Below are 13,252 nucleotides of genomic sequence, written 5' to 3'. Positions count from 1 at the left end.
GCCCAGCGAGCTAATCCCGACAAACGGAACCGTATTAAATAATTCACTTTTGTTTTAATATCGTTAGCGTTGCGTAATAGCTGGCTTTTGTTATTTGGAAAGTATTTCGGATAAATTTGAAAAGTATACAAATTAATAGCCGTAATTTTTCATCGTTTGCAGCGCTGGTAAAATACGATGAAGAATTACAAATCATATCAGTTGCACAAAACTGGCGTACAATATACAACGCTAATTTATCAGAGGCGAAGGATTGTAATGGCGATGTAAATATTCATAACTGAAATCGCAATTAATAAAGATTAAATTACTGCACGGAAAGAACGGTTTTGCTGAAGTATCTAAAAATTCAACTATAAGGTATACAGATCTGAAAATAATTTTGTTGTACCATTAAAACAAATATATAGAATACTCAAATTGATGATTACTAAAATGTCAAAATTGTTTACAGCATTGTCGTCATACCTCAGCGACCTACTATAATTATTTTGATGGTGCAACAAAATTATTTTCAGATCTGTATACCTATAGTTGAATTTTTAGATACTTCAGCAAAACCGTTCTTTCCGTGATATAAATCTACCGATCAATTTAAGCCGCGGTGGATTAACGCGCTGTCTTATACGGCGAACGAAACGCCCGATCTAATCAGAAATATCTGTCCCCCTGCTTACGATATATAATAGAATGTCGCACACGTGTCGTACGGTTTCAACATTTTCACTCGCCCCCTCGAGAAAAGTTTTCATTATAAGGCTGTAAAAATGCATGAGGCCATTTATAATGCTCAAGGGCGTTTTCATATCTCTGAAAATAAAGCCGATACGAGAGATTTATTTCGTTTCTCTGACAATCTTCTTAAAAACTGTATAGAAAACGCATCGGCATTTCACGTCACGCGAGATTAGCCATTTCGAGCGATAAGATTGGCCATTCGATACGCGTTTTCGACACGCTATTTATAAGACTCTTTTTTTATTCCGCGTTTCACCGCGCCCGAACTAGTTTCATTAAGAAGATCATCTTTTACCGGGACAACCTGCGTGCAAAGGCAGAAAAAAGGGGAAGAAAAACGCACGCGCGCGAGGTACAATGGAGAATGTATAACGGGCAGTGTCATTGTCTCAAGCAATGATTAACGTGTCTCGGCTACATTGTCCACTCGGATATATGCCGTCGAATAAAATGACAACGCTATTCAACGTGCATCGACAAAGGGAAATGTTTATCCATTGAGAAAAAAAATACGCGTAAGCCTTTCTCGCGATAAAAGTGAAAAAATAAATGATTCGCCACTAGAAATCTAGCCAGTGGCTTTATTTTTCGCAACAGTGTCACGAGTTCGGTCGAAAACGCTATATCAAGTTAATTAACGCAAGTGAATGCTCGCGTTAATTGCAGGTTTCTTGCGTGACGATGGCAGGTATCATGCCATATATAACGTCATTTGTGTGATTTTTGTGTAATCACACCTGAGGATAAACAGCTCCTCGATCTTATTACGGACGAAATTCGCGACGTAGTGATTCTCTCTTTAAAGACATTATATACTGAAATATAACGTACGTACATATACCTATAATATTTTCATGTGGGTAGGCTACCTCTCTATGCATCACGAGCAATCGCCGCGAATTTATTTAAGAGATAACATATAATTCACGAAACAAAATGCATTAACTGAAATTACGTCGCGAATATTTACACTGTCGAATACATGTATGTACAACGGCCTGCCTTTGATAAATTAGTCCGTCATATTATTTCGAAAATTCTCCAACGCTGTACCGCGCGTTATTACATATATATTATCTTCTTTTTAATATTATTCAATAACTGTGGGGTTTCATATTGTATGAAAATTTTTGCACAATGTGTGTGTGTGTGTGTGCACCGATGGTGCTCGGCGTGCAAAGCTTCACTGCTCGGTAACTGCGTTCCATATTCACTACGGAATTCGAGACTATCGATACCTTAGGCTTTCATTAGGGATATAGATCAAGAGGCGGCATGCGAGAGCCGAGAGCGTTAGAATTACCGATGTTTACGTATTGACTTGCTAACAACGGTATTAGATTCGTCGTTCAAATCGATAGCACGTTATTTCCATCGTGAATATATCGAAGAGCGCTCTAAAATCCAGTAAAATGTTAATGCGACGTAAAAGGAAATTTACCCTAATATTACATCGTAATCTCGTTCTTGTCGAAAATATTCTCGAGCACTTCTGCATCCTCGAGCGTTCCGGGACGGAAGTGCGAGCTTATATATTTACGGGTGATCTCATCAGGCGTGTCGCAAAATGTATTACAACTTCCCAGACTTGCGGAAATTTTCAGAATGCTTTTTCAACCTCTCGAAAATCACCCTTTAAGTCTTAGCGCGATCTCGAAGAGATCTGAGAGCTTCGAGAATATTTTGAACACTATAATGAGGCTTTTCTCAAGAGTCTCGAGCGTTCACAGTCGAAAGACTACGCGAACATAATGCCGTAGAAGACTTCGATTTTCTCAGCTTGTACTAAAGAAGTACTTAGAGAAACAGAAAGAGAAAGGTAATTAAAACTTGAAAATTAAAAAAAAAATCGCACGTCTCAAGCTACACGCGCTTTGATCGTCCATCGCCGTGACCGGAAATCAATCAGAAATGTGAGAGAGAAGAAATCGAGCTTTCTTTTTCAATCCCAGTTGCGTAGCGTCGGAAGGAAAAGTTTTATAAAGTGATACGGTGACGAAAAAGCAATCAGCTCGACGATAAAAGCCTCTAATACGCTTCGAAAGGCCTCGACAGAGAGAGCGTTCAGCTTCATCGAATTATGCGCGTGATGTTCTTTAGTGTCGATTGCGCAGTCGTTGAGTGGTGTGCCTTCAGATTCCGTGGCCTGAATGCATAAAATTTATTTCGACTCGTTGGAGAGTGCATTTACGATTTACAATATACTGATGCGGAGACGCGCGGAATTTCAGCGCGCACAATGGTGTCTCTACAGTAGTGTATTTACAAAAATAATACATTTCGCTTTGATTGCGATGAAATATGAATTTTGTTTTGCAGCTTTACCGTGCTCACGACGATCACGGCTGACAGAGTAAATACAAATCTAACATGTCGATATGAAAAATATATAAAGTACACGGTAATCAATACCGTGTCTCGACTGTGTCAATAATTCATTACGTTTAGTATCATTCGATATCGCAAATCGGATTTAGGTTTTCATTTTTCGTCGAGGGTAAAAGAGGTAACGCTGCAACTGGAATTGCGTCGTTTATTTTCTAACTCGGCTGCAGCTCATCCCGTGAGCAAATTTTGTTGCTCGTCACTCGTTCGCGTAGCGCGCACTCAAGTTGCACGTAAATTGTAACGCGAGGGAAAAAAAGAAAGAGCGATCAGGAAAATCGTCTCTTATTAGATACTCGTCTCTAAGACGTCTTTTAATCGTTAGTATTATCTGGGATTAATCTGGGCGAGACCAGGCAGTCAGGCTGGAGTAATTCATTAAGAAGAAACGGGGGATCGAGTCGTCTCACCGAAGGAGATGAGGCCGCTGTTCAGCATAGACAACTTAATCTGACTGGGAATAGAGGCGAGACTCTGTCCGGGATGTAGCTGACGCTTTCTGGGCGGTTTCTCCGGTGCTCGGGGCGCGCTTCTGCTTCTATGGTGATGATGATGCTTCCTGTGCGAGTGGGAATGCGAGTGGGAACCGGCGGCGGTCGAGGCCGCCCCCGTACGATCGGAACCGACGCTGCTCAAACCAAGAACACCGCCGCCGGTCGACTGCGTTCGTATCGATGACATGCTCTGCAAAATCAAAGAAGAAAGAGACAAAATTAATGAAGATACAAATAGGATATGTTTTATAAAATGTTAAAAATAACGTTATTTCTACGAGTTGCATAAACTACGCGCAGGAGAAAATAATTTGATTTTGATAAATCGTTTCTATCGTATTTATTTATTTTATGTCAGATCATGGTTTCGAGCTTTTGAAACGTTCAAGTACCGTCTTTAGTCATATGACAATATTACTTTCTTAAGAAAAAGAGAAAAAGAGAGAAAAAGGGAAGGGAGGAAAGAGGAACTATATTGATTTCTAGTTCTTATAATTGAGTAGATAACTTTAAGACAACACAGAATTTAAAAACATTTTGAAATTAAAAGTGGCTCTATTTTGAACACTTTAAAATAAGAAAAATAATATTAGTAGTAATTTTTTTCATATTTCATGAGTAAATTCTGACAATTCTACCAAAAAAAAATACTAATTCTTATTGTCAACATGCATTCTACCATTACAAACTTTTTTATAACGTAATAAAATAAAACATTTTTATGATTTTATGGAATTTAATAGATAATTTATTACATATGCATATATTTTTTTCTCCTTCTTTTACAGAGGGGATCACACGTTGGAAAAGATGTCGAATATTAATCCTCCTTCAATATTTGCATTCGCGCGAACGGCTCGTATACCCAAGAGTTACCCAACGTTAAGCGCCAGTCGACGCTGTTTGTGTCATACATGCTCACTATCCCCCGAAGGATTATCATCGTCCTCCCTGCGATCCATCACGCCTCGGAACAAACTGAGCGTAATGCACGACGCTCGTTGTTGCATCAACCGCCGTTACGTCGACCTGAGAAAGCGATTCTCGTATTTCTCGAGAAAACATATTTCCGGAAGATGGCATGTCGGTGACAGGACTTATTAAAGACGCTCTCAAAGATATAATTTACACGTCTTCCGGGTGCCTAGGCCGATGAACGGGCTTGTTATTCGTAATCATTTTCCAGAAGATTTCCGTCTTTTCTCCGGTTGCGATTGCGGGTTTCCGCTAAATTTCACAGACAAGCAACAGCGAGGATCTAAAACAAGCAACGTCTCGCCTACTGATCGACTATGACTATCGTTGCACGCGACGTGGCAGAGAATAGAGACGGCCGGTTTGGGGGGGGGGGGGGGTTGGGCCAGCTGGCAACGTGACGCAGAGGATCTCGCGTCGCGTTTTCTTACGTTTCCTCGACGCCTATATTTATCGGGACGACGTAATAAGTTAATAACCCCTTACACGCGTGCCCTCGGTATCGTTCCTAATGACCAAAAGCGGCGTTAAGTGCCGATCTGCCGTTTAGTTTCGATCTGATTCTCTCTCTCTCTCTCTCTCTCTCTCTCTCTCTCTCTCTCTCTCTCTCTCTCTCTCTCTCTCTCTCTCTCAAGTTCGGAAACTGTTAACTAAATAACGATAAATCGTAAGGGAATATATATACAATATTTTCTCGCTAACGCGTATAAAGCGTTTGAAAAAACTTGAGAATTGTAATTTCAGGCAAAATTTTAAAAGGTTCTCTACAATTATTATTTTCTGTGATTAAAAGCGACGTCAATGAGTTTAAGTGCGCCTGCTCAGTTTTGACCTAACGACGAAGTTGCGCGAAGTCGGACTAAAACTGAACAGTGGAAAGTCACAACAGGCAATATTATGCTTTTAATATGGAAACTTCGAAATTACTTGGAAATTGTTGCGTAAGCATTTGGCACATTTAACTCAGGTGTATTCAATTGTTTCTTATAAGTAAAACTGCGACGTTTTTTCTGAAACTGTTTGCAGTCATATTCAATTTATATTATGACACTTGTGACAAGTTTGCTCTCAAAAAGCACGTTCGTATTCTAGCCGCGGAATGTATATTAGACAAAGATGTTATTTCATCGCCTATCGCCTTCTTCTCTCATCGCATTTTCATCGAGATTTTCATTCAGTTTTCAAGCCTCGTCTACGTCTCTCTACTTTCCATTAGCAACGACGTCCTTTTACTCGCATTTGCATGCAAGAAAATCCGAGAAATAATGCCATTAGAAGTACCGTAAGTTACTCTACTGACATAACTTTTCGGATTGAGCGTTAATAGAGCTTCGATTAATAAATTTAAGTCGTATAGAGATACTTTTTTAACTTTGCATCGAATGCACCAAATTTATTTCTTTTACGAACATATCGTAATGTCTGTATTGTATAGACTTGTATTTTACTCTTTTAACATAAAAAATAAGCCTAAAAGCTCGATGCAAGTAAAAATTTCTCTAGAGATGTTCCCCAAAAATTAATTCTTATTATTTCGAGTTTGCGAAACAATCTCCGGTACGTGAAATTTTTGGAAAAACTATCTCGCGAATTCTCGCATGCAATTAGTATTATACAACGCGCGGAAACTATTTCTCTCTCTCTCTCTCTCTCTCTCTCTCTCTCTCTCTCTCTCTCGCGTTAAGTTTCTCTTATTCATTTTCTATTAGCGTAGAATAGCTCGAATTACTCGGACTCGGAGCACACGCGTAGCTTCTAAGGAGACAATTTGCGGAGACGAAGTTTCTTGCGAAGCCTGCGCAATAAATCTTTCATGCAAATCGCTCAAAGTATTTTAATCTTTCAAAGAGTGAGAACGTCAGCGGGACCGTCTCGCCGACGTACGTACGATTTCCGTACTCTCTTATCTCAATTAGATCAATAATATAAATAGAAAAATGCAGTTTTGTGTAGAACTTATGTATGTTTCAAAAGAGAGAGAGAGAGAGTCCATATCTCATAAAGATAGCGGTATCCTTCAGGTATAACTTTCGCAGAAGTATTATTTATTGTACACTTGGCACCAGTCCCTGTCGCCCAGTTTCCCGATCACAAGAAACTGAAGAAGTTGGGAACCAAGTTGGGAACAATACGGGTTTCTTATAGAAATATTTAAATAAGCGCGAACTGGGGCAGAGATTTTTTTCGCGTCACGAGATGAGCGGCGCTGCTGATTTTTAATTATCTATGTAGATGGATACTAATCTCCGCGTGTACCATTCCCTCGGCGTGCGATTATCAAATTACGTTGACGGTACTTGCTTAATCCGTCATTGTCGCGTCCACTTCGAGCCCCGATAATGGATCTTCGTCCTAATACAGTGTGCATATTTCAACGCTATATCTCGTCCGTATATCGCGAATTCCCTTTCACAGTTCTCTTTCTACCGAATTAAACGCAATAAAATGCACCGCAGAGGAGCGTATATCGACCAGCGCCTAATTGCAGCACAATTAAACAACGGCTGCTTAATCGGCCGGAACTGAACTCCAATGTACAATAACGCTTTTTGCCGAATACGATTCGCGCGAAATATAATTCGTAAGAATAAAAGTTTTACATTTGCGCGAAATTTCTGTACTATCCGATCCTGGTATTAATTTTGCAATCCGGAAATGTTCGATAACTTGTGTTAAAAAGAAAACTATTTAATTTTTGTTACGTACAAATTGTATATTGATCAAAATCACCATGCGTAATTTATAGCTGCAATTAATAGTTACGGTATATTGCAATGAAACGTCCGACTGATTTGCTTAATCGACCAAAATTAGAAAGCTATTTCTCTATATCCCGAATTTCGAACGCCATAGCTGAATTAATTAATAATTATAAGCAGACGCGGAATTGCTTGTGCGTGGGAGCTCGATCGAGCGGAAAAAGCTGACAATATGTTCAATCGAGTTATAATCAGAAATTGACTACGCATTAACTGTAATTATTAATAACGTTAACGCAATTACTGATTTTTGCTCCGTAATTCACCATCGGTGCGCGAAGAATCTCGTATATTGAAACTCATGTTCGCGTTAATACGAGCCCGAGATAGCTGAGTGAACGTACTCAATCGCATTTGCTCCGCATTTACGGGTGGCAGGCCATAAATTCAGGCCCAAAAGTACCTAGCACCTAGTATACAAGCCGTCATCTCGGCGAAGAAAAGAGATCAAGAGAGAAGAAAAGAAAAAGGGCGAGAGAGAAAGAGGGAGAAAAGCCGTCGTCTTTTCCCTTTTATATCCCCCTCGCTGATATATATTGTTCTTGCCGCTACCGCTCTTCTCTTTAAAAACCTCCAACTTTATTTTATCGCCTGACGGTTGGTCGGGGAGACGGCGGTGCAAAAATAATCGCAAAACACTGTCGGGGACGCTTCTCCCCCGCAACGACAGCCGCACGAATCGCCATCGACTTTCGCAACTGCGCTGTCGGAGTTACGCAACTCCGTTTGAAGATTAATTTCTTATATCCGTTTATCCGTATCCGCGCATTGATGTCTCGTAATTTACCGTTATCGTTACGGTATGCGTTAATTGTATGCGCGCGTTAATTAAATTTAATTCGACGATCTTGTGATTTAATGTCTCGGGCCAATGAATTATTCATACTGCGTCATCGCGTGTATTACTTCATTCCGGAAAAAACTTCGAGAAAATATGGGATGGCATGGCATAACAAATTTTTCATATACTTTAACTTTTTAATGACTACCGTGCTGATGGGATTTCACAAAATATACATGTTATACATTAATTCTAATTTCAACTTTGAGGAAGATTTTTATTTTATCTGGAAAAAATACAATTTTTAATCCGAATATAAAATGCGCGTGTAAAAAATTCCGATAAATCTGCCGGTTTTTCCGACTCATTTTTGCGGGCACATTCCGTGAGACCTTCTCTCGTTCGAAGCGGCGCTTCTTTTGTAAATCCAAATGAAACTTCGTGGTTTTGCTTGGCGCTCGGAATTATAATTGCTCCTCCATTTGCGTTTCACTTCTGTTTACATTCGCGGACGTGCCCGGGCAAAACTTTCGTGGCTACCATGCTTGTTTATCGCTTCCGAGAAAAAGAGCGTCCTCTCGATTAACTCTCGTCATAATTTTGCAGCTGCCATAATTTACGGCTTATTATGAAAGCATCAAGCGTGAGCGTATCGGCGTTTTCGGCGAGTTCTACTTCCTTGTTCATGTTGTTTTCGCGCAAACTGATGAGAAGCGAGATACGATAGTTGCCTTTACTCTACTTAGATCCTACGAGAATAGATTCTTCAGATTCTGGATAAAATACACAGCTTATCTCTTTAACTTTAAGATAGCAAAATACGAATATTTTTTTAACATTTGTGATAGTTTTTTTGTGTAATCAGAAGTATACAATTATTTTTGCATCTATATTTATTAGTCTTTCTCTCTTATTATTTCTTTATTCTGGCAATCGTGTAATGTTTTCTATTTTGTTTCTAACATTAGATATTATGAAAACATAATTCTTTGTGTATACGGGGAAATCTAAAAATATACACCTGACTAAATTAGAATCCCGAGGATGGAAATTTTATGCGGGGGCACGAGTATGAGAGGAGGCATTTTAAAAATATATTACGGTAAACAGGGCGATACGTTCGAAATAATTTCGTGCTCCCGTTGAAAATTCGTAGGTAATGGAAAGAACTTCATATATAGCTTCGTGAGGAAAGTTCTTCAAGGTTCCGCGTGGGCATCTGCGTTCGTGGCGGATATTTTTAAATGTTTTGTAAGCAGTCAACGAGAGACAGCCCTTGCCACTTCCGAAGGTCGGTTATTGACCATACCGTCGGCCTCTGAATTCTTGTACCGATGAGGTTGTTATCGTTATTCCGTCGGCGCAAACCTGTTAGAACGCGGCGGCGCCAATGTTATCAATTCTATTCCACAAAGCGAAACCGTAACGATCGCGGCAATTTAGCTTAGCACTTTCGTAACGATTCACTTTGTTATTTTTGCAGGCGAGCTATGTCCTGAAATATCGCTGAAAAATACCGTGTAAGAATTCTTAAAAAAACTCGAGTAAGATGTTTGATTTGTAAAATTTCAATCGGATATTACATGGCTACGTTCGTTATAGCGTTCAAAATTTAATTTTGTTGAAAGGATAGACGCGTGTCTGTATGTGAAGACATTAACGTGATAATAATTGAACGTGCGAACAAAGTTATCTTAAAATGATTTCGATAATCGCACACTTCTGAGAGCGAGAAATTCTTAAAATACACTTCTCGGTTTGAGTTTCCTCGTGACGTCCCGATATCACTGTACTGCAGTGTGATTCCAAAATCAATATGGAGTGCAGCAAACAAAACCCAGATGTTTGGCTCCTCGTCAAGTCGACGCACGGAGATGGAAATCATTTATTTGTTCTCATTTTGCGCCATAATCGAAGAGTCAAAGCGAAAAAATACCATTTCTATCGATCACGCGCACATACATACGATTGATTTCGATATTTTTTAACAAGTTCACTTCAGCGTAAAAAAGAAAAACGAAATATATGTTTCCCCGCGAGGTTTATAATATAGCTCGGCTCAGTAAAAAGCTGATCCAGCAGAAAATTAATATAGACTTGTATTCTGCGGCAAATTTTCAGTAAAATGAGCGACACGCTGACAGATTTAAGACAGAATTATCTGGTGGATTTGTTGGTAAAGCGCTGAATTTTGACGGCGCGGCTAGTTACAGCAGTTAAATACACAGACGACAGTCGGGCCATGTAACAGGCTAATCCACTAGGGAGACCGGTCGACAACTCTCCGCGTTTACTAGCTCAAATCCATGTGTCATACAGCACGTCGTTCTTGTTTGATTTCATATATACCGCTTTAAATTATTTATTAGAAGCAAATTTATACGCAGCATATCCGGTTAGTGACTCCCCCCCTCACCCCGGTCGATATTGAATTCCTAAGCGACTGTTATATTTCAATAAGAGGAACTGTGGATTTGAAGTGGTCTTGAGTTTAAGAGCGCTCGAAGCTTCAGCATGCGCTAGCTAGCCCCAAAGATCGAAGTCGACTCTTTCCATGCACATGTTTTTAAATACATCTTCCCCGAAAGACGCAGCTCCCGTATGAAAGTCGATGAGCGCACTCGACTCGATAGCAACAATCGCGATTTCTGTTTCCACGTGAAATTGAGGCAAATGTACCAATCTCCGCGGACGGTTGAAAAAAAGAGCACTATAAATATAACATAAATATATCATAAAAAGTAATTGTAAAAGGTATATTTCTTAATCCAATTAACGTGTAAAGTAAACTTCATACTATTATTAAATAATAAAAGTTAATAAATTAAATGTTAGTGTCTTTACAATAAATTTTTAATAAACAAAATATTTTTTAAACTGCAAATGTATCAATGTCTGGACGCACTTTTTATTTTTTATTTTATTCCTTTCTTTATCTTATTCCTCATACTTTATTTCAATTAAAAAGTTACTTGCCAGTTGTCTTTAAAATTCAAAACGATTTAATAAATCTTACCAATAATTCCTTATTTTCTTAGTGCGAATGTCAAGAGACTCGACAAAATAAGTTACGTCTATTACACCAAGAAATTAAGTATTTTTTATTCCACAAAAAAATATCAACTTATAGAAATAAACGTTTGGATATTATAACTAAAGTTTTAAAATACAAGAAAAATATTTTTATCTTTAATTTTAATTCGCTATGAGAGAGAGAGAGAGAGAGAGAGAGAGAGAGAGAGAGAGAGAGAGAGAGAGAGAGAGAGAGAGAGAGAGAGAGAGAGAGAGAGAGAGAGAGAGAGAGAGAGATAGAAGTGTCAAGATATAGGTATATGCAGGCATTGTGTACATTTACCTTACAGTCGTCTCTAACACCAAGTGAGTTCATTCGCTGAATACGATTGTCTTCCTTTCCTCTTTCTTTTATTTAAAAAAAAATAAAAAATTAAAAATAACACCTTGTGCAAACGTGAATATTTCGAAGGTTATATTTTTGTGAGATTTTTCAGATGCCGCGCTTCTAGAACGTCTCCAAAGTGCTCGTTACGGCGGAATACGATAGAGATGCAATCCCGACTTTAATTATACCTTGATTGTCACCGTCACGGAAATCAAAGGACGTGACTGACGTTATAGTATCCGTTCTTTGAAACGCGATCGGGACGAAAAGGAAGCGTCGCGCGCGCGCGCTCGTCGCAAGAACGCGAGTATATACGCCTCTCGCCGCAAACGCCTCGTAAATTCTGTCGAATCGTTTTCACGCGCTAATTAACAAAACGGATTGCCGCGCAGGAGACCCACACGAGATGCATACCACGCATACCCTGGCGATTTATCACGGGACATAATAATAACTGCGTAAACGCGCTTATGCCGGAGAATTACAGTCCCTTCTCAGGTTGGCCGCTCTTAATGCCCGTCTCGTCGCTGAATAGTCGTCGAATTTATATGCTTGTAGGAACGCGTGCGAGTACATAATCGATTGTCATCGCGGAATTCGTAAGCCGCTGCACTGCCGTATCTTTAATCCGTAATTAACGCCGGTAATCCGAGGTGCGTCCTTGTTTCCCACGAGACGCGCGCTCACGTCGTCGCTTACCTCGTATTTAAACTCGCGACAAAGGAGAATAGCTCGCGATGTTACAAATTGAGATGTAAAGAAAATATACAAAGTCGTATACGTTAATTGCGCGCCAAGTTATTATGCAGAGTTGTAACGACGACTGTTTTACGTGACTAATCGCGAGCATATGTTAACGGTTACGTGTCTCATAAAGTAGATCGCGTATCATAATGACTTCATAATCGCCATCGCGAATTTGCGACGCCAAATTCCACCAACAAGCGCACCCTTTTTACTGACCTATATAAAGAAATCGACGGCGTTTCTTGTTATCGCGAGAATAAGTTTTAAAACCCTGGATCCGACGGATGATTTATGCAGTTGCATAATTGTGCGGCAACGTTATGAAATTAATGAGAGTTAATAATGATGGTCTTCCGACTGTATAATACACTCATTATTACGTTGAATATTGGATCAATAAATCCACTTATATAATATATTTATGTAATATATATTTATGTAACATATTATGTAATATATTTATTCTTGGAATTGAAAAAAAAATCTTAAAAAATAGAAGTTTTTAAAAAGATTCTTAAATATAACGCGTCTTTATTCTTTAAAATATAGATATTGTGCAAGTTTATTTTTTAATAATCTTGTTAGCAATGTTCCTCTTTCTTCTCGCCAGTTTATCTGCTTAGGCTGTATTTTACATAATAAATTATGTTTCAAATGATAATTATATTTCGAAAATTTCCATGCACGACATAATCGGATATACGCGTAACACGATATAAGTAATTTAATGCCATTCCGTTTAAGTAATTTAATCTCACTTAATTATATATAATTTACTGTCATAGTTTTAAGTAATATTATATCAAATTCAGTTTTTCATATTATCCATTATTAAATAAGACAAACATTTACTACGCGACATGAAAACATTTATAAAATTGCAGTAACAACTCACAGAGAGAGAGAGAAAGAGAGAGAACAAAAATCACGACGGGAGAGAGAATCCCAGTCACCTCCGATACACCGCGCGGAT

The 13,252-nt window shown here is 38.9% G+C and overlaps 1 protein-coding gene across 1 annotated transcript in view; it reads right to left on the bottom strand.

The window, feature by feature from the left end:
- Nucleotides 1-13,252, bottom strand: part of Ptp36e (protein tyrosine phosphatase 36E) — a 63,984-nt gene that overhangs the window by 45,817 nt on the left and 4,915 nt on the right. Inside the window, exon 2 of the mRNA XM_077408535.1 lies at nucleotides 3,534-3,807. Within this exon, the coding sequence (XP_077264661.1) occupies nucleotides 3,534-3,807 (274 nt within the window). The remainder of the gene's footprint in view (nucleotides 1-3,533; nucleotides 3,808-13,252) is intronic.

This window comes from Temnothorax americanus, unplaced genomic scaffold (genome assembly GCF_048541705.1).
Source record: "Temnothorax americanus isolate GAGA-0224 unplaced genomic scaffold, ASM4854170v1 Scaffold10, whole genome shotgun sequence".
Classification (NCBI taxonomy): domain Eukaryota; kingdom Metazoa; phylum Arthropoda; class Insecta; order Hymenoptera; family Formicidae; genus Temnothorax; species Temnothorax americanus.
Note: the sequence above shows the minus strand (reverse complement) of the source record. Positions and strands in the feature narration are given on the sequence as shown.